The 22,578-nt window shown below is 46.6% G+C and overlaps 1 protein-coding gene across 6 annotated transcripts in view; it reads right to left on the bottom strand.

The window, feature by feature from the left end:
* srgap2 (SLIT-ROBO Rho GTPase activating protein 2) overlaps positions 1-22,578 on the bottom strand; it is a 248,300-nt gene that overhangs the window by 26,914 nt on the left and 198,808 nt on the right. For 5 of the 6 annotated variants that reach the window (XM_041195352.1, XM_041195350.1, XM_041195347.1 and 2 more), the window contains exons 7-16: positions 21,526-21,747; positions 19,960-20,061; positions 17,809-18,006; positions 17,244-17,328; positions 12,799-12,826; positions 12,089-12,119; positions 10,829-10,889; positions 8,665-8,742; positions 7,256-7,390; positions 900-1,005 (exon numbers count right to left, since the gene is read on the bottom strand). In XM_041195352.1, coding sequence (XP_041051286.1) covers positions 900-1,005; positions 7,256-7,390; positions 8,665-8,742; positions 10,829-10,889; positions 12,089-12,119; positions 12,799-12,826; positions 17,244-17,328; positions 17,809-18,006; positions 19,960-20,061; positions 21,526-21,747 — 1,046 coding nt within the window. The remainder of the gene's footprint in view (positions 1-899; positions 1,006-7,255; positions 7,391-8,664; positions 8,743-10,828; positions 10,890-12,088; positions 12,120-12,798; positions 12,827-17,243; positions 17,329-17,808; positions 18,007-19,959; positions 20,062-21,525; positions 21,748-22,578) is intronic. The other variant, XM_041195351.1, reaches the window with a different exon arrangement.

The following is a 22,578-nucleotide window of genomic DNA, read 5'->3' on the forward strand; positions in this document are numbered from 1 at the left end:
AATGTGGATGTGTACTTTCCTGCTAAACCTGTATTCTCTATGCCTGGGAAACCAGAAAGGAACAAGACTTGCATTTACATCGCCTTTTATGATCTCAGCATATCCAAAGTGCTTTACAACCAATGAAATGTAGTCTCTGTTAGCCCTACCGAGTGTGCACAGCTCCCTCAGTACTGCCCTACCGAGTGTGCACAGCTCCTTCAGTACTGCCCTACCGTGTGTGCACAGCTCCCTCAGAACTGCCCTACCGACTGTGCACAGCTCCCTCAGTACTGCCCTACCGACTGTGCACAGCTCCCTCAGTACTGCCCTACCGTCTGTGCATAGCTCCCGCAGTACTGCCCTACCGACTGTGCACAGCTCCCTCAGTACTGCCCTACCGACCGCGCAGAGTTCCCTCAGTACTGCCCTACCGACTGTGCACAGCTCCCTCAGTATGCCCTACCGACTGTGCAGAGCTCCCTCAGTACTTCCCTACCGACTGTGCACAGCTCCCTCAGTACTGCCCTACCGACTGTGCACAGCTCCCTCAGTACTGCCCTTCTGACCGCGCAGAGCTCTCTCGATACTGTGCTGGGGCGTCAGCCTGCATTATGCTCAAGTGCTCCAATGCAACTTTTCTGAAAACTTTCTGAGCCAGACCACGACAAGGTTTTAGACTTAATCCCTGACCTGGCAAACTGTACTATGAAATTCCCTTTCAATGCAACACAGAGGCTGCTGATTGCAATCAGCCCATAGGGTCAGGAAGATCCCAAACCAGAGGTGTGAGTGTTCAGAGGAAGGAAGTTGTCCTGGTTAATACCTCATGTGAGACCACAGGCAACAAGACAGGAGCTAAAGACAGGACAGAGGAAGTGCATCCAGGAGGCTCTTCTGATGCTCCCTTGAATACTCACTGGCTGAGGAATGCAAATAGGTAGCGCATCATGATGATGGTGGGTTTTGGCAAACACAGGAGAACTTTGCGGATTTGATGAGCTCGGTTGGCAAGATTTTCAATCGCTGTGAAAAGTGAGAACAAAACATGTCACTGAACTGTAGCTTGTACCTGTTAGATCACAAAAATTCCAATGTGAATATCTTTTCTGCACTCCCCACCCCACGCTCACCCTCCTCTCTCTAAGGCTGTCTCTCACTGGGAAAACGGCTCACTGGGGACTGGCTACCTCTTCCAAGAAACACCCTTGGTGCCGGAGGCCAAAGTGTGAACATGGACAGGCTATTGGCACATGCAGACTATCGGCACGGAGGTGGATCCCCCTACACGCGCTGCCATGCTGGTGGCGCTCAATCATGGTCTGAAATCCTGAGTGATTGGCTTTCCTTCCTGTACTGAGAGGACACAGAGGGCACCTGGACTCCCCCAAAACAGAGAGATCAACTAATGGAACTCAGGTGAGAAGGATCAAGCCTGAGGCCTTCCAGACTGTGCGGCTCAGTATCAGAGTGTGTGAGATCAAGCTAAGAATGGGAGACAGAAGGAGACAGTACTTTGAAGCCAGGCAGCTTCAGACCTCACACTTTATGTACACAGAGCGAACATATCCAGGAAAATAGAAATCTATCCAATATCTTGGGGCCAGACTTTGAAAGGCACCCTTCCCCTTAACCTTTTACATCCTGTGGAAGGGCTTCTAGTGCCCCCCCCACCCTCAAATGTTTTTCACCATTGTCTACGTTTAACCAACCTGTCTGGAATTACCTCATTCGGTTTAACTGGAGAACAGGGTTACATTGACTCTGCCCCAGGACTTTAGGGAATCCTAAGATAAAAGCAAAATACTGCGGATGCTGGAAACCTGAAACAAAAACAGAAAATGCTGACAAAACTCAGCAGGTCTGGCAGCATCTATGGAGAGAGAAACAGGGTTAACGTTTCCAGTCTGAATGACTCTTCTTCACTCCAGCATTTTCTGTTTTTGCTTTAGGGAACCCTGGCTGATTGTGGGGGTGTAGAGCCAGGTTCACTGGTGACATTTTCCGTATTCAACCGTCAAAAATTAATTTAACACAGCTGCTTTTCCTTCTCTTACCTGACTTCTGCTCAATATTTCCCTTCAATAACTCACCGACTTCATTCACAAGTTAAAGGTTTGACCCTTTCCGAATCTCTCTTCCCACTTTTCACTCTCCTTTCCCAGGAATTGTCAGACATTGCACACATCTCATTATTCCTAATGTTACCTACCAACAGATGGTAGCTGAAACACCACCTCCTTAATCACTCCCTTCAATCCCACTCTTCTTGCTTTCACTAGGATTCATTTCTATCTTCCTCAACTCATGTTTGTTTTTAATATTTTCATTTCCTTTGCCCCTCGTGAAGGCAGTGTGGGCTCGTGGCTTACACCAAGACTTGAGGTCATAATGTCCACTGTTATAGAGATACGAGTGATCTGCTGTGCTTGTCAATAATGCTGCACTGTTGGGTGAGATGTTACCTGTCACCTTGTCTACCTGTTCTGGTGGACATTAAACAACTAGAATGGAGTTTTGCAGCTCCTTGTGTGTGAACTTTGGCAATAAGTGTCAGCAGTTTACCACACTGTGGAGGATCACAGCCAAACTACAAATCCCTTCATTGCCTCACCCAGACCCCCCACCTCCCTGACTCTGTAACCTCCTCCAGCCCACAACCCTTCAGGATCACTGCACTCCTCCAATTCTGACCTCTAGAGCATTCTCAATTTTTCACTACTCCACCATTCGCTGTGTCTTCAGCTGCCTGGGACGTAAACTCTGGAATTTGCCCCCCACGTCTCCCTACCTCTCTCCTTTTAAAACGCTCCTCAAAACCCACCTCATCGACTAGGGGTTTGTCACCTGCCCTAATATCTCCCTACGTTGTTTGACGACGCTCCCGGAAAACACTATGGCACATTTCACTACATTAAAGATACAATAAAAAAAAATGCGCTGTTACAAATTATTTATACATTTTGACAGGAGTCGAGAGGTGGGATCCTGGTTAATGTTGCACCTTCCGTGCCCAGGAAGCAATTTATTTATAAATTCGGAAGGTGGTCAGTTAGCTCAGATGTCTGCTGGGGATGCTACAGGTGACCCCTGTCGGAGGGTCTGTACTGCGTTACTGCGTGTTGGCTGCGGGACACTCCATGCAGAACTGCCTGACAGCCCTCAGCTTGGCCGGGTTGCCTGGGTTGGGTGTGTGTGTGTATTGGTGGGGGGGGGGGGGGGGGGGGGGGGGGGAGAGAGAGAGAGAGAGAGAGAGAGAGAGAGAGGAGGAATGGCCAGATTTTTTTGGGGGTGGTTGTGTGTGGGGGGCGGTGGGAGAGGTGCATGCGGGGGTGCGACAATGATGTGAGCCGGATATTAGGCCTTGGGCTTCATTCCCACGAACCAGACGGGCTGCAGTGAACAACAGGCAGATTGGACCCTGCAACGCTAACAGCAGACACGGTAAGTGAAGAGAGTTTGATGGGCCGTGGGGAGTAGGGCGAGAGGATGGGAAGGGAGGAGAGTTTGCTAGGCCACAGTGAGGAGGAGAGTTTGCCGGGCCACAGTGAGGAGGAGAGTTTGCTAGGCCACAGTGAGGAGGAGAGTTTGCTAGGCCACAGTGAGGAGGAGAGTTTGCCAGGCTACAGTGAGGCGGAGAGTTTATCAGGCCACAGTGAGGAGGAGAGTTTGCTAGGCCACAGTGAGGAGGAGAGTTTGCCAGGCTACAGTGAGGCGGAGAGTTTATCAGGCCACAGTGAGGAGGAGAGTTTGCCAGGCTACAGTGAGGAGGAGAGTTTATCAGGCCACAGTGAGGAGGAGAGTTTGCCAGGCCACAGTGAGGAGGAGAGTTTGCTAGGCTACAGTGAGGAGGAGAGTTTGCCAGGCTACAGTGAGGAGGAGAGTTTGCTAGGCTACAGTGAGGAGGAGAGTTTGCCAGGCTACAGTGAGGAGGAGAGTTTGCTAGGCTACAGTGAGGAGGAGAGTTTGCCAGGCTACAGTGAGGAGGAGAGTTTGCTAGGCTACAGTGAGGAGGAGAGTTTGCCAGGCTACAGTGAGGAGGAGAGTTTGCCAGGCCACAGTGAGGAGGAGAGTTTGCTAGGCCACAGTGAGGAGGAGAGTTTGCTAGGCCACAGTGAGGAGGAGAGTTTGCCAGGCTACAGTGAGGAGGAGAGTTTGCTAGGCCACAGTGAGGAGGAGAGTTTGCTAGGCCACAGTGAGGAGGAGAGTTTGCTAGGCCACAGTGAGGAGGAGAGTTTATCAGGCCACAGTGAGGAGGAGAGTTTGCTAGGCCACAGTGAGGAGGAGAGTTTGCTAGGCCACAGTGAGGAGGAGAGTTTGCCAGGCCACAGTGAGGAGGAGAGTTTGCTAGGCCACAGTGAGGAGGAGAGTTTGCTAGGCCACAGTGAGGAGGAGAGTTTGCTAGCTGGTAGAGATGGTCGTGGGGTGATTGGGGGAGGTGAAATTGCTGGCAGGAGCAGGGGAGGGCGGGTGATGGCATCATTCATGCAAACCAGGTATATAGGGGAGGCCAACGTCCCTGGGGCTCTGAGTGAGAGTCGGCTGCTCCCATGGGGGAGGTGAAATGAAATTCCAGCTGCTGCAGATTCTGTGCTGTAACGCTCAACTCTTAAATCCCGTCAGGTTGCGTTACTATGGTGGGCCAGCTGTGTCTGTGGTGGGGGTGGGGTCTGGACTCAAGAGACAAACTTGGACTCAATAAGAACAGCCTCTGACCCTGCTACCACTTCAAAAACCCTTTGATAGTCATCAGAATGCCTGGAGAATGCAATCACTGTCTTAGAGTTGGAATTAAACCCACACAGAACAAAACAGACCTTCTTTCATTTAACTGGATCCTAAAAGAATCAATTAGTTTCAATTGTCAACAAGTGGTTCGGAGAGCAGGATAAGCACAGACTGAAAGTGATGATGAGAGAGATAGAGCGGGGAAGGGGGTAGAGAGATTGAGAAAGACAGTAGGGGCGAAGAGAGTGAGAGAGACAAAGTGGAGGGGAGAGAGAGAGAGAGACAGATGTAGAATGAGTAGGGTGTGAGATAAAGAGATTGACAGGAATAGAGTTGGGAGATCAAAGAGGAAGTGAGGCGAGAGAAAAAAAAGGAGGATGAGAGACATTGGAAATGAATGGAAATAGTTTGAGCAAAAGGTGACGGAGAGAAAGGGAGATGGTGAGAGTGAAAAGTGGGAGAGAAAGAGAGAGAAGCAGAGAAAACCAGGGAGCTGAAGAGGAATGAAATAAAATCTGAGGAAAAGTAAGTAGAGATCAAATGACAGATTATGAAATGAAGTTAGAGGGGGCCCTGCCCTTCTTTACAGTCTCAAGATGAAATTAACAGAAAATTCCAAAGCTTAATTCCTCTACAGGCTGCCTGTGGTATTTGTATAAGGGTCAATGAGCCTCCTAACCTCTGTATTACTGACACAATGGGTTATACTGAACAGAGTTCCCCTTTAAGGGATTTATCTTCCATCACAGTGAGTGGGGTCAGTGCCCTGAGCTCCCAACACAGTCACACCCCCAGTTACCAGATGGCTCCAGTTCTCCATCAGCAATTGACTCCTGTCACTGGGAGATCCTCTGCACTGACTGAGGAAATGGCTTTGAGTTTCGCCAGCTGTTTGGCTTGTACTTTTAGCTTCAAAGGCGGGCATAATTCTTACTCCTCAGCTCAGTTAATCACCTTTCCTGATTCCCGACTCTAGTGCCTCCCGATTGCAGTTCATCAATGTCCATTGGAACAGGCAACTAAGGCTCTGGCGAAGATGCCAGATCATTCTGTTAAAAGGGCGTTCTAGATACTCTGTCATATTGTAGAACTATTCAGCGCAAGAGGTGGCCATTCAGCCCATTCTGTCTATGTCAGCTCTTTGAAAAAGCTATCATTTAGTTCCATACTGCCTCCTCTTTCCCCATCAAGTATATCTTCAATTTCCTTTTGAAAGTTGCTATTGAATCTGCTTCCACTGCCCTCTCAGTCAGCATATTCCAGATCACAATTCACTACATAAAAATAATCACGCCCCCCCCCCCCCCCACAACCTCCTGTCTCGTTCTTTTGTCAATTATCTTAAATCTGCTTCCTTTGTTTACTGATCCTTCTGCCAGTGGAAGTAAGGGAGATTCAGTAGAATGAGCCTATTCTCTGGAGATTAGAAGAATGGAGGGGTGACCTCATTGAAACCTATAGATCATTAGGAGGCTTGACAGGTAGACCCTGAGAGGCTACGTCCCCCTCGATGGAGAGTCTAAAGCTAGGGGACATAATCTCAGGACTGAGATGAGGAAATATTTCTTCACTCAGTGTTGTGAATCTTTGGAATTCTCCACCCCACGGCGCTGTGGATGCTCTGTCGGTGAGTATATAGAAGACTGAGTTAGAAAGATTTTTGGACATTGAAGGACTCATTAGATACGGTGATCGGGCAGGAAAGTGAAGTTGAGATTAAGGATCAGTGGGCTCAAGGGCCAACTCTTGCTCCTATTTTTTCTGCACTTACGCTTTTATTAACTATCACTTCCATTCATAACTTTGAACACGTCTCTCAAATCTCCCCTTCCTTGTTTCAAGGAAAACCACTTCAGCTTCTCCTGTCCCTCTATGTAACTGTAGTCTCTAATCCCTAGTTACCATTCTAGTAAACTCCTCGGCACCCTCTCTAAGGGTCAAGAAAGGGTTAGACTATGAGCTCAAGTCTCAGAATGGCCTCAATCCCAAAACCCATTGGCCCAGAGGTGGAGTTAGTGCAATGTTTTAAATTTTTTTTTTAAACTTGCAGTAATGACACAGCCTTGAAGAGATAGAAAGTGCTGAGTGACAATAGGCAGCGAGTCCAGAGGTGGCACATTACCACACTGCTGGAGTCTGGCACAGTCTCACAGGCCCAGTGATCTCCCCAACCCCCTGGGGAGAGCCCCAACACAACTCCTTCAGCTGAGAGCCCAGCCAGGCTGGGATGGGCAAGGCCTACATCAATCCATCAGTCACTAAAACTCTATGCCAATGGGCATAAAGGATGATATTGGGATACAGGTGATTAAGGGGTTAACCCTGCTACAGGAAGCCACACTTGATGCAGTGTTGCACTTTGCCCATTTTGACAACCTCCTCTGCAAGTCCTCCATTCAATTTATCACTTTTTACTCTTTAATCCTTCCTGCCTGATTAATTCTCAATTCGTGAAACCCACCGGAGTCAGAGACAACTACAAACTGTAAAGTCCGGGCATCTCGGAGAAGGGAAAAATAAAACCCACAATCATCATAATTCAACTTACTGACGCAGGAAATGAGGTCGTGGAAAATCTCTTTGGGGAAGAGCGGGCTGGCCAATCCTCTGAAGTGCAGTTTCAGTACTCCTGCTATCGAGTCCATATCATGGTCATTTTGATCCCCTGCTAAAGGATCCTCACCTACGTACAATATCACATCAACAAGATGAAGCACATTGAGAAAGATGGCACAAATTGAACCTGGTTTTTTCCGGGTGTGTGGGAGTTAAAATCTCCCAACTTATTTACCCATCTGGAGCCCGCAGGAGACAACCATTCCCAATTACAGCCTTCTTGACAAGGAATTGGTGGTAGCAAGAAGTGAGGGGAGAGTGCCATTTTTGTGCAAGACTAGAGACTTCCTCTGAAGCACTAGGCAACGACCATCTCCAACAAGAGAGAATCTAATCATCTCCCTTTGACATTCAAAACATTCCCATTGCTGAAACCCCCACTATCAACATCCTGGGAGTTAGCATTGACCAGAAACTGAACTGGACTAGCCAAATATATGCTCTGGCTACAAGAGTAGGTCAGAGGCTGGGAACTCTGTGGTGAGTAACCCACCTCCTGATTCCCAAAGCCTGTCCACCATCTTCAAGAGGAGAATTTTCTCCCCATCGGGGGAGCTGTGCAGGAGCGGGCGCCCAAGCAGCTGATTGGCTGGGCGCTGCCATTTTATGTGGGCGGGCCAGAAGCGCTGAGCGCTCCCTGTGCGTGCGGGGTGGGTTGCCTGAGTTGGGGAGTGTGCCTCAGGAAGATTACTTTCACTTATGAAACATTGAAGAAAGGTAAAATAAAGAAATTTAAGGACATGTCCCAGCTCATGTGAAGCTGTCACATGAGCTGGGACCTGTTCATTAATTTTATTTAAAATTTTTCAAACACTTGTTCAGGTCAGGAGTGAGATGGAATACTCTCCATTTGCCTGGATGAGCGCAGTTCCAACAACACTCAAGAAGCTCGACACCATCCAGGACAAAGCAACCCACTTGATTGACACCCCATTCACAAACATTCACTCCCTCCACCACTGGCGCACGGTAGCAGAAGTGTGTCCCATCTACAGGAATTCACCAAGGCTCCTTCGACAGCACCTTCCAAACCCATGACCTCTACCACCTAGAAGGACAAGGGCAGTAGCTGCATGGGAACACAGGCTGAAGGGAAAGTGGAATACAGCAACTGGATAATCAAGAATTCTTTCCTCTGATTCCATCGGCTCCGCACTGAAGCCTACATAAACCCAGGCTCTTCAGTTACCCAGAAGAGCTGTTTAATTTCGAATAAAAACAATGGTTCAGGGAAAAGAGATCACTGACAGTCTCCCTTTTTGACTGAAGATTAAAGCCAAGGGGAGGACTCTGAATGAACACAGCACAGGATTATAGAAGAGAATTAATTCTAGCACTTACCTCGCTCAAAGGCGTTTTTGATATCATTAACTTCAATTTGCGATCCTGACACTCGGAAAATTCCTTCATGCTGCAGACCTTTGGGTAACAATATTTAAATAATAAGCATAATCATGAGCTGACAGCTATCGAATCCCCCTCTCCGAATAAAGGAATTTCATGTAGCTATTTCCTATATTATTTTACAAGCTCCTTCCACTCCAGAAAGTGCCAGGTTTTGCTGGGATTGATCCTACGGACACCGACTGCTGGAGTGGAATTGACATGCCTATTCATGCTAAGCTGATGCCCCCATCACACTAAGCCTACCCGCCCTGTCACATGACCACCCTGCTTGAGGACGTCAGATATCACAGGAATTGGCACTGATTTCCATATTACCATTAATGTGCCCCATTCACAGCAACTGGCTGGTGTTATAAATCCTGAAACAGGAAATATAACAAACGTCACACGCCCCCCACCACCCAGCCCTCCTTCCACCTCAACTTCAATACCCAGCAGCTCAACGAACCCGGGGCAGCATTAATCCCACTCGACCCTCCCCTTGCTCATTTTTCTCGGTAGGCCTCCATTCTGGGGCTTGTATTTTGCAACAAAACCAGCAGTGATGGTCCACACTGTTAACATTCAATGCTCGGGGTTACACCAGGCAGCGGGGACACCTATGACAATTGGAATGTTCATAATAGCAACAGGAAACCAAGCTGAACATAGGCATTCCAAGGAGATTTTAAATTGTGAGTAAGAGGAGCAATGAGAGAGTATGAGAGGAGATGTATGGCTGACAAAAAAAGGGAATGCAAAATTCCTTTATAAACCCATAAATATTAAAAGGTCAGTCAGTGGGAGGTTGGGGCTAGTAAGGGACCAAAAGGAGATCTTTTTATGAAAGAGAGGGTATGGTGAAGTACTCAATGAGTACTTGCATCTGTCTTCGCCAGATGGCAATGTAGCAGTAAAGGAGGAGGCAGTAGCGCTGTTGGATAGATTAAAAGTAGATAAAAGAATGAGCTTAAAAGGCTACCTGTCCTCAACGTTGAAAAGTCACCCAGTCCATATCAGATGCATCTTAGGTTACTGAGGGAACTAATGGTGGAAATTGCAACAGTGCCGGCCACAAGCTACAATCCTTCTAGAATGTGGGGTGGTACCAGAGGGCTGGAAGATTGCAAGTGTTAAGGGGAAAGGAATAAACTCAGCAACTTCAGGCCCGTCACCCTCATGGTCCCAGGGGTGAGGGAACTTCAGTCAAGCGGATAGACGGGAGAAGTTGGGACTGTATCCTTGGAGGATAGAAGGCTGAGAGGAAATTTGATAGGGGTATTCAAAATCATGAGGGGTCTGGACAGAGTAGATAGAGAGAAACTGTTTCCATTGGCAGAAGGATCGAGAGCCTTTTACAAATTTAAGGCAATTGGCAATGGAGACATGAGGAGAAGCTCAGGGATAACTGACCATGATCCTCGATGTTTGACCAAGCATGAATGTTCGTCACATTGGTACTGATGGAGTAGATAGAGAGAAACTGTTTCCAGTGGCAGAAGGATTGAGAGCCTTTTGCAAATTTAAGGCATTTGGCAAAAGAAGCAATGGAGACATGAGGAGAAACCTCTTCATGCAGTGAGTAGTTAGGATCTGGAATGCACTGCCTGAGTGTGAGGCAGAGGCAGGGTCAATCAAGGCTTTTCCAGATGGCATCAAGGATGAGGGATGTCAGTTATGTGGGGATATTGGAAAAACTGAGGTTATTCTCCTTAGAGCAGAAATGACAAAAAGGAGATTTTATAAAGTTGCTCAAAATCATAAATAGTTTTGATAGAGTAAATAAAGAGAAACTGTTTCCAGTGGCAGCAGGATCAATAACCAGAGGGACACAGATGTAAAGCAATGGATGATTAAATTAGAGTTGAGATCAAGAAACTTTTTTACATGCAGCAAGTTGTCATGGTCTAAAGGCACTGCCTGAAAGGGCAGTAGAAGCAGATTCAATAATAACTTTCAAAGGAGAATTAAATAAGTACTTAAAGGGGAAAAAAATACAAGTCAATGGAGCAAGAGCAGGGGAATAGGATTAATTGGGCTGCTCTACTAAAGAATAGGTATGATGGGCTGAATGGTCTCCTCTGTGATATATTATTCAATGATCAGGCTCTCCACGTACCGTGTCGGCTGATGAAACGGATGCAGCTTTCCACCACGAGAGGAATGATCTGATTCCCATCCTAGAAACAACGGAATGGAAATAAGCAGCAGCAAGGGAATCTCAGATCCGACAATCAACCTGGAGTTTATACAACCGAATCCCTCCCAAACCCCTTTCGATAAACCCCAAATCCCTCCAAATAGTTAGAGGTGCCAGGAGTACTACCCATTGGGCCTTTACAAGATATACCAACACCATTCAAAAAAAACTATTTTAAATTCATCTTCCCTGAGGCTAAATTACCACCCCCAAATCTGGGGAGGCTCTTTCAGCCTCATTCACACTCTTGCACAAGATGTAATCAGGCAAACTAATTTTTTGTCTTATAGCCAATTACTTACCCACCTCTAACATCCAACCTCTCTCTCTCACTACAATGTTTCCTGTCTCTATTGTGATACCATGACAGTATCTCCTTGCCACACACTCATTCTTCTCCCTCCATCCTCACTGTGTTGAGATCAGGACCCATCGCTCTTGTGCTTATTGCAACTCATTTGTTCCAGGACCTCAAACCTGTGCCACTCCTCATCACCTTCGATCCTCCCTTCCTCCTATAACTAAGGACCAATCTACACTCTCCACGATCTTGCTGTAACTTCCACTGCACAGCTCAGTCCTGCTCAAAAAAAAGGCAAAACAAAATTCCCTCTTCACATACCCCATCCCCTCCCAGGCACATCCTCCTCACCCAATTATAGATTTCAGCCGATTTACATCATTACAAAATGTAGCTTTGTGAAGCGAAGTTTGCAATAAATACTAGTGAATGGCACTTGTAGTCTTTACAAAATAACTGACTGTACCATCTTGGTAACCAGCTGCCAGCGGTGACTAACAACTGGTTGTCTGGTAATCGTGGAGCACAAATTGGAAAGAATCCAGGTTTGAGCACACAGAGCTGGCTAAAACAGAAAGGAAGGATGTTTGATTGAATGCTGGAAGTTTCAGTCTGATGAAGCAGTCTCTCTTAGTCAGAAAGGAACAGCTTCAAAGTCACGAGTCTTCAGAGCAGTCATGCACAAGATCAGACATCCCGAACCATTGGACCCGCTCTAGGGATGGTCCGAGCCAGAGCTGCATTGAGGTGGTGGGGGGACTCCACACTGGGCTCCCCAGCAGCTGAGTCCAAAAGCTTCTAGAAACTGTGATCCTGATGATGTAGTTGGTATGAACAGTTTAATCGAAGAGTATAAAGGGCCCCAACAGGGTAGTTACCTGTTTTCTCACACTGGAGTTCCGCCGCCCACTGCAAGGGATAGGGTGAGAGAATGGAAATAAAGGGTTAAGCACAGCAAGATAAACACTGAACACTGTCGACTCAGAGCTAGACTGCACAAACCCAAAGCCATCAAAACAAATTGCATCAAGTTCCCACCACACTGATCACATCAACAAATAACTTGCTCTAATAATCACAATTGCACCAAGCATGAAACTGAGTGATGATCATTCAAATGAAGCAGACACAGGCAAACCCTGCCCTTAACTGTGCTGAGCCAGGCACAACTGCGTGGTGTCTAATGTAAGGCAGCTGGCATTCAACGGCATTCCGGTTTCACCTGGGTTCAGGTTCCCAGGAAGAACTGCAAGGGCTTTCTACAAGGGCGGGAGAAGGAGGTGGAGACATCAGGTCACCCAGGATCATTCTCGTGCACACAGCAGAAAGGGGCACAACACCCAGCACGCAAAGCAGGTCTGCTAGACCCGCCCAAACACCAGCCTGGATCCTCCTATTATGGAGCAAGCGAGGGTCCAGCTGGTCCTGCCAGTCTTCACCCAGGACTGGGCCCGGATACTATGTGTAAAAATGATCCGCTCAGCTGAAAGGCAGTTTTATTTTTTTTCCAATTTTCAGAGGGTATTTGTGTTGGGCATCTAACTGGAACAGCCAAAACTACAAATTGTAAAGGCACAGTCAAACCTACCTGGCAAGGGAATAATCTGTCCTCTGGCCTAAAATGGATGGAGGGAGGAAACAAAAGAGAAATGTTAGGAATCTGAAACAAACCAGAAAATGCTGGAACTAAACGACCTGTCAGACGGCATCAATAAAGTACCTGAAACTGGGTTGAGGGCACAGGCCACTTAACCCCTTCTGTCTGAGGTTACTTAGGGATTTACCTTGCATAAAACAATGGAGTTTAGTGCAAAGTATGGGGGCGAGGTATGGGAGGGGGGGTGGGGGGAGATTTGGGGAAGGGGGCGGAGAGGGAGCTCCACTCTTGCATCACAGGAAATTAGAATGAATCCAGGGATGGAAAAGGCTCTGCAATCCATCAGAGGGGCCCCAGGCCCAAATACCTCTCAATCATCTACTCGACCAAAGACTGACACAATTTTCCTTGAAATGTTTGTGCTGCCTCTTCCTGGACAGTCTATCCCACAACATCACCACCCTCTGTGTGTAAAGCGGAAATCTAAACAGAGCAACTCCCCATGTCTTAGCTCAAACCCATGAGCCTTGCTTTCGAACCTGTGGCAATTTGAAACTTATTGTCAGGAGTCATTTAGGATCTTGACAGTGCAGATAATAGCTGCTCCAGAGAAAGTGGGGAGGAAGTAAGCAAACCCTAGTTTGGAGACTGGTAACAGCTTTACCAGTTCGTTACCATTGCTCGCCATTCCCTCACTTTGTTTTGCAGGGTGCAATAGTTATTAACTGCCAAGCAAACAACAGTTATGAGAGGGAAGGCTGACAATGGGCCAGTACTCATCACCCACCCACCCAGTCCTGTAACCCGCGCCAACTGTGCTACAAATAAATTCCCTATCTGCAGCCCTGATTTCCCATTTCCTGGTGTAGGAAATGGTTTGTTTACGATCAGAGATTCTTTGGGCTGCCCCTTCTGGAAAAGGATTAACTGCAGTGAAAAAGAGTACATCAACCTCTTCTCCAGAATCCACCTTTGTGAGTTGCTTCCATCAATCATTTTCCTTTAAGTGTGGGTCTGGTCACCCACCTCCAGCCCCCGTCACAGATCCACACTCACAGGCTGATTGGACCCTCGGTTTAGGGAGCTGCCTCGGAATCTGTGCAGGCTCTCAGGGGAGGTAAGAGTCAGCAAGCTGACAGCTGGTAATCTCCTAGTTTCTGCACCATTACCATTCATTGTGGCCACAGCTTGTACTGTACTCATACTCAGATCAGAGTCTGAGCCCACTCAATGTGCAAACACCCCCCCCCACTCCAAATCATTACTACCCAGGGCTGTAAGACCCCAACTTCTTTCATCAGACAATTCATGGCGTGAGGGGCACTCAAAATGAAAGGTCATTGCTGGGCAACAGGTTTAACATGTTGTTGAAAGGGTCATACACATTCTTGCGTATAGACAGCGTCTCCGATAGCACAGTGCTCCCTTGATGTCGGACTTGAATTTTGAACTCGAGCCCTGGCGTGGGGATAACCTGCCACCTTGCGATTCAGAGGCAAGAGTACCACCAACTGAGCCATGGCTGACACTAGGAAATGGCAAGTCGATCAGGAGAGCGTTGGAATCTTGGCATAACAAAGACATGGATGAGAGTTTCGGCGGTAGATAAAAGCCCTCAGAATGCTTGGTACGGAGAGCGATCCCCAATGGCACACTTCCTCTTTAACTTGCAACACTCAGTTCAGAGAGTTTGGAATTAGCTTCGCAACTTGCCAACATGGCAAACTGTCCATTCACTGACTGTGTACCTCTTGGTCCCTTTAACCTGACATACTAAACAAATATTTAAACATTTTATTCAAGGCTTATCTATGGAGCAAAATGACGTACCAATGCAGAAGGTGCAAAAAAGATTCGCAAGAATGATACCAGAAGTGACAGGTTATAATTATCAAGAAAGACTGAACATCAGGCCAGGGGTTTCGTTTCTCTAGAAAAGATAAAGCTAAGGGATGGCCTGATCGAGGTCTTTAAAATTATGAAGGGGTTTGACAGGTTATCCAAAAAGATGCTTTTAGTGGCAGTGGAGAGCAAAACCAGAGGATATAAATATAAGATGGTCATTAATAAAGTGCTTAGGAGAAACTTCTGTATCCAGAGAATGGTGAGAATGTGGAAATCTCCACCACAGGGAGTAGTTGTGGTGAATGGTATAGATACATTTAAGGCAAGTTAGATAAACAGATGAGGAAGAAAGAAACAGAAGGATCTGTTGATAGTGTGAGATGAGGCAGGGTGGATGGAAAGTTGTGCGGAGTATAAACACTGGTTTGACTGAATGGCTTGTTTCACTGTTAAACTTTGGAACTGGGGAGAGGCCGAAAGGATTGATGGTGGAAAATCGGTTAAGCAGTTGAATTGGAAGTGAGAATTGCAATCACGGGAAAACTGAAATAAAAGCAGCAGAAACTGCTGCAAACACACAGCAGGGGGTGTGTGCCACGGTCAGGCAGCTCGGGTAGGCTTCCCGAGCTCACTGCTCAGCAACAGCAGACGGAGCTGTGCTCAGCTCAGCAGGGTGGGCCTGGATCGGAAGCAACCAGGCTGGAAAAATCTGGGATGGTTCCGGAAGCCAAACGCCATCTCAGCAGATGGCGCATGTCAGCCCCTAGCAGACTGAAAGGAGACCTTTCACAACAGATTTTTCTCCCCTTGCTCTTCCTCACGTCTCTTGGTCTTTTATTTCTGTTTATTATTCCTGGAAGGGAAAGGGTGCATACTTTCTGAAGAAGGATCCTTTATTGCTGCAGGAATGTTAGTTTTGAGGGTCAGTTTGGTGGTACCCCAAATGACAAACCCCCAATGGGACTAGGAGTTAGCTCTGCCCTAAAATCAGGCACCAAAAATGGATCATCCACAGAATTTTGCTTTTCTACCTGAAATCGAAGCCTTCTGGTCTCCACTGATCAGGTACCCTGCCGGGCAGTACATTCACCTACTACAGCAGGTCACCAAGGAGCTAACTACTACTTGTTCTAAGAGTACTTCATCCAGAGGAGCAACAATTGTGAAACTATTTCAAGTATAGCATTAACCAGTGAAAAATTCCAATGAAGGTAAACAAATGCACTAATTGTTTTCAGGCCTATAATGTTCAGTACCAATACATCAAATAAGACTCCAATCTGGGATCTGTTTACTCAACAATTAAAGGTTGGTACATATTCTCTCTCGGAACTTTGATAAATCTGAGGTTTGTTCTTTTCTGGAATGTTCCAGGATAAGATCCTACACTTCAAGGCTTTAACCTCAGGTTTCTGTCTATATAATGTCTGAGTGAAAGCAGCTCTATTGGAAGTCAAAACTAAGGGACAAGCTGCTATAGTTTTATGTCAAGTCTCAGGAAGGCTTCGAAGATGGGCCCCTGATTTAGACTCCAGTCTTCTTTCAATGTGTATAAAAATATTGAAAAAAAAATTACACAGGCAAAACTTCTTCTGATGATTGCTGATGCTAAGAATTTTAATGTCCAAGGAGTTTTTACTGGAGGGTTTTTAAAATCAGAAAATTTGGGGAAAGGCAGGCTTGAGACAGAAAATCTAGTGGCCTACCTGAACAAGCTGACTTTAATCAGGGGTCAGCAGGAATGTGGGAATGAGATTACATTCTGATCAGCCATGATCTTATTGAAAGGCGGAGCAGGCTCGAGGGGCTGAGTGGCCTACCTGAACAAGCTGACTTCAGCCTGGGCCTAGGTGTATTTTTTAAAAAAAAATATTCGTTCATGGCACGTGGGCATTGCTGGCTAGGCCAGCATTTATTGCCTCTCCCTAACTGCCCTTGTTCGGAGGGTATTTAAGAGTCAAGCACATTGCTGTGGGTCTGGAGTCACATGTAGGCCAGACCAGGTAAGGACAGCAGATTTCCTTCCCTGAAGGACATTAACGAACCTGCTTCCCTGGTAAACCTCACTCCAGGCCATTCGAGACAAATACTTGAGTAATTTAAAATATTTTAGCAGACTTTACGGCTAAGGAGATGAGCTGTATTGATTCCGTCCACCTCCTACAAAGCCGAGAGAGAGAGGGTATTTTGAAATATACGGAAATTGTCAGCTTTTAAACTTGGATAAGCCTATTATTAGGAACTATTGTTCCAGCTGCAAACCTCAAAGTGGTTTAAAATCCTGAATATGTGAGTTATCAGAATTGCCCATATTCTATTTGGCGCTGACTATTCCGGCGGTGATATAACACCAATTGGAGCAGATCACTTGCGCAGAATGGTGTAATATAAAATCTTAAGGCTGACCTTTTAAACTCTGAATTTTGATAAAAAGGCGCATTAGCTGAGAGAGGTTAAAGAAGATTTAATCGCATCATGGATTTGCTCAAGGGGAAGGAATAGCTTTGAAGGGATTTGGTCTAAATTATACTGAAAGGATCCCACAATTCACTGATTAGCTAATTGTGAAGAAGATTAAAAGTATTTCCTACTTTCTCCCAGAGTCTTCTGTAGAAGGTCATGTTTCGCCTGCAGTTTGGTGATCAAGTTTCTGCCTTCAAAATACTCCTTCAGTTTCTGTGAAAGAATCAGAAAACAATAGTGAGGTATCACAGAACACCAGAGAGTTTACCAGACAGGCCGTGTGGCCTGTGTGTTGGAAAGGCCCACCCCCCCTTTCCTGACCTGAAGCTGCGTGGGTGCCAGAGATCCTATGGAAACTGAGTGATCAACTTGTTCTATGTTAATGAGCAACACATATTAAAGTGACCCAACCATTCAATTGGGGCACACCGAGCCCCCACCCATGGGCACGGGCACCCCCACCCCCACCCAGAGGCACAGGCACACGGGGCCCCCGTCTCCTCACCCAGGGGCGGGGGTCACACTGCCGGGAGGGGGCACCCGCTGAGGCCACACCTAGGGGAAGGGGCACCCCCTGTGGCCACAACCAGGGGAAAGGGCACACAGTGTTACTAAGGTGACTCTCCTCGATGTAAAATGACTCTAGGGCAGAATCTACCAGACGGAGCATGCTCGAACATTGCATCATCATACCGTGAAGTAGAATTGCTCGGTCTCCTGTTGATTGGCTCGTCTCTTGGCGATACTGGGCTTACTCATGAAGGTTTCTGAAAGGGTGGATTTGACAGACTCGGTGGAGTTCGTGTACTGGAAGCAGTCAGCCACATCAAAGTCTTCGACAGTAACCATGTCCTGGATTGTCTGTAACGTGGCTTCCATGGTCTTCTTCACCTGTGGTTATTCACAAACAAATGGAATTTATCCAAACAAGGAAATCAGGAGGAAAATTGCTCCAATTCCCATGCCTGGAGCTGATTAGAAACCTATGACTGGACAGGGGCCTCTGTAGCTTTCTGAAATGCATTCATTCAGAAACAAAAGCAAATGTTTTTTGATTTTACCACTTTGTAAAGTGGACGACTTGGACAGACTGCAGGAAGACAGATATACCCAAGAGCGTGAGGTTGGACTCAGAATGAAAGCTACAAAATGCTGAAGATTTAAGGAAATGAGGGACCATGGAGAAGTCCCGCTAGATTGGAAACAAACCAACATGATTACTTGCTGATGAGAGGTCATCAGCCCGAAACCTTAACCCTTTCCTCTCTCTAGTGCTGCCTGAGCTGAGTATTTCCAGCATTTTCGGTTTTTATTTCAGGTTTCCAGCATCTGCGGTATTTTATTTTTATTTTAATGACTTTCAGCACAGAAATCAAAATAATCACCAATTCCTCTTACATCAGTAAATGGCAAAATAATTCAGAGCAAAATTGAGAAGTGCCTATAATCAAAATAACCTGGCAAGTCACAGCTAAAGACGTCTACTGTCTGACCAAACTCAGATGTTTTTAACGTCTTAAATGTACATTGGAAAGTCCTCCAATATAGAAAACTAGTTTTTCCAGAAAACACTTGATAAAATTCCATATGAAAGGTTGCTTCACAACCATAAGGCAGGGGATATCCAGGTAAAATGTGGTTGCGATAGCAAACTGGCTAAAAAGACAGGAAGTATTAGAATGATGTCAGGCTGGAGAGCTGTACCGAGGGTGAGTGTTCTGCTGGTCTGTGCTGGGGGTGACGTAGCGGGTTGAGTTGGGTGCCCGAGGGATCGGTGGTGGGAGAGATTGACTGAGTGCTGCACTCCCTCAGCCACTCCATTAACATCTGGAACGCTGCATTCAGTTTTAGGCACTGTCTCAAGATGGATGTACTGGGCTTGGGAGGGGAGGGGAGGGGTGTGGCGGCGGTGACAGCGCAGATTTGCCAGAATGATACTGGGACATAATGGGTTAAATTAAGAGGACATGTTGTATCAGCTTGGTGCATATTCCCTTCAGTAGAGGAGACTGAGGGGTGTTCTGATTGGAGGGGTTTTAAATGCAAAGCAACGATTTTCCTCACCAGCGGCAATAAAGATTGAGAGGACATAATAAAATTAGTGCTTGGCATTTAGGATGAAATCAGGAAACTGTTTCTTTCACCTTGTGAGTACTATAAATCCAGGATTCCCTTCCCCAGAAGGTTCAAGATATGTTGGGGGTGGTGGTTGTCAATGAAATATTCAAGGCGGAGATTGATATATTTTGTAGGGTGAGGGCATCGGGGGATGTGGAGTTAGGGTGGGTAGGTACAGATCATCTGTGATCTGATTGAATTGTGCAGCAGGCTTGAGGGGCCGAATGGCCTCTGCTTGACCCTGTGTTTCTCATGTCAGTGGAATGAGTCAAAATGAAAAGGTTAGAAAATGTTAGACTCTTCATCCTTGAAAGAAGGTGAGTGAACAGGGACCTTTAGCGATGAATAGAAGATACTAAGTGGAATTGAAAAGATTAATACTGAGTCACCACTTTGTTTGTCCAAAACTGCCTGACACAGAGACACTGGTACAAGGTGAGAACATCAGGCTGATGTCAGGAAGCTTGTTCACATAGAGGGGAAATTGTCAGCGTTCACTGCAGTAAACGAGCATCCTTCGGCATTTATAGGACCCGCTCAGAGCAGATTCATTGATTTCAGCCCACACCAAGACTGACCTAGGAGTCTGGGTTGTTTAGTGTGGTGCTGACCCACTGAGACACAGGGAGCTGCCTTCAACCTACTGAACTTGAGCTGTTGCAGGAAACACCGCAACCCCGAGGCAGGTGACCTGCTGCTTGACAGCAGCGACCATGAGGGACTCACCTCCTCATTCTCGATCTTCAGGGTGGCCAGTCTGGACTGGAGTTGCTGGCATCGTAAAACCAATTCTCCCTGCATCGGCTGCTGGACGCACAGATGTGAGACCTGCAGAAAACAAACAGCAGCATTAGGCAATGGTGTGAGGAGCGAAGAGGCAGGGAGGAGGCACAATCGCAACTGCAGAACACAGATAGAGAACAAGAAGCAAATTCCAAATTATTTACAGTCAAAGCTGTGAAACACATACTCCAGTTCAACACACAAGGCTGCTACAGGGACTATATCTGTTAAATAGAGAAAACCAACAAAGCAATGCAATGGTGTAAACACCGTCCTTTCCCCATGACGTTTGAGACCTAATACAACGGTCAGTGTTCAGACAGAAGTCCTTCTCTCTTAGGTGGGTGGTATGGCTCTAACGCTCAATATGATTGGGTCAGTTTAAAGCAGTTCCAAGCAGACACAGATAGTACAAAAACTGTCCACAATTCAGCACACAGACAGACTTTGCAGTAGCTCCTTTTAAAAAAGAGTTCTTATGATGTAGGTGTTGTTGGCAAGGCTGGCATTTATTGGCTGTCACCAACTGCCCTGAGAAGGTGGTAGTGGACTTCTCCCTGAATGGCTCCAGCCCGTGTGCACCCACAGTGCTGTCAGGGAGGATAGGGGACCATACGAACATACAGAATAAGAGCAAACGTAGGCTATTTAGCCCCGTGAATAAGATCACACCTTATTGTTTGTGTTCCGAATTCCACATTCCCATCTATCCTGATAACCCTCGATTCCCTTGCCTAACAAGAATCGATCTAACTCCGCCTTAAAAATATTCAACGACTCTGTAAAGTGAAGGAACGGCAATGTAGTTCCAAGTCAGGATGATCTGTGATTGGGAGAGAAATTTGGGGTTGATTGTGTTCCCATGATATTGCTGCTCTTGTCTTTGTCACTGTTTACACTGAGGTACAGTACTGGTGGGTACAGGTCTGTCACTGTATAACACTGGGGTACAGTACTGGTGGGTACGCGTCTGTCACTGTGTAACACTGGGGTACAGTACAGGTGGGTACGGGTCTGTCACTGTGTAACACTGGGGTACAGTACTGGTGGGTACGGGTCTGTCACTGTGTAACACTGGGGTACAGTACTGGTGGGTACAGGTCTGTCACTGTATAACACTGAGGTACAGTACTGGTGGATACAGGTCTGTCACTGTATAACACTGAGATACAGTACTGGTGGGTACAGTCTGTCACTGTTTAACACTGGGGTACAGTACTGGTGGGTACAGGTCTGTCACTGTATAACACTGAGGTACAGTACTGGTGGGGACAGGTCTGTCACTGTATAACACTGAGGTACAGTACTGGTGGGTACAGTCTGTCACTGTATAACACTGAGGTACAGTAATGGCGGGGACAGGTCTGTCACTGTATAACACTGGGGTACAGGTCTGACAAGGGCAATAAGAGAAATTTGAGAATGTGTATTAACATCACAGAATCACATTGTCTTCTAACTGTGCTGGACAACCCTTCAGATATTGGAATTTAAAAGAGAAACACTAACCCCGTCCCCCATGTGTGGCTGGAAGTCGAACTTTGGTGGCAGACAGAACACAGTGTGGTACAACTCCATAAGACGCTGCTTATCATTGCTGGCATCTAGACTGTCGATAGCATTTTCGATGATCTCCAGCCCTTCGTGCTTAGACTGCTCAACGTTGACCTCTGCCGATAGAAATGTCCTCATTGCCCGGTTCATACCAGCATGATACCCGAGGTCACAGCACTAAAACCAAAAATAAAGATTAGAATATTCCCATTCACATTTTCCCAATTTTAAACTTGTCTTGAAAACAAAACCATCATCTACTCCAAACAAGGGGTTGCACACTCAGAATATCTTCACTTCTGTCAGCCTCCTCTCCTTATTCCATTTTCCACTTGCTTCCCCCCATCCCATTAACTCCTCACAGATATTCCCTTCTTTCCTCCATTGTCTCCTACCTCCCAAGCTGATCTCTCCCATCTCACTCTCCTCTTATGACATGTTCTATTCTTTCATACTAAATACTCTCCTGTGCTAAGTCCAAGACATTATATTTAGACAGTAGCATCCTATTGGACTTCACTCTAATCACTAGAAGAACAATGAATACTAAAGAGATTGTGGCAGCTGGTGGAATTTGAATTTAATTATTAAATCTGGAATATAAAGCTAGTCGCAGTAATGGTGACCATGACATCATTGTCAATTTTTGTTAAACCCCACCTGGTTCACTCATGCCCTTTAGGGAAGGAAATCTGCCATTCTTACCTGGTCTGACCTACATGTGACTCCAGACCCACAGCAATGTGGTTGATTCTTAACTGCCCCCTGAAATGGCCTCGCAAGCCACTCAGTTCAAGGGCATCTAGGGATGGGCAACAAACGTTGGCTTTGCCAGCCAAACTCACATCCCACGAAAGAATTTTAAAAAAGACCGTTCTTCAGATTACGGGCGGTGCTCTCTCTGATATGCGCTCGTGATCCGACTTGGGGGTACAGAGCACAATTTCAATCGCAGACAGTAAGGAGCACAGGATCAAACTTCAGGAGGATGTAGACAAAGTGGGCAGC

This window comes from Carcharodon carcharias, chromosome 9, assembly GCF_017639515.1.
Source record: "Carcharodon carcharias isolate sCarCar2 chromosome 9, sCarCar2.pri, whole genome shotgun sequence".
Taxonomy (NCBI): Eukaryota; Metazoa; Chordata; class Chondrichthyes; order Lamniformes; family Lamnidae; genus Carcharodon; species Carcharodon carcharias.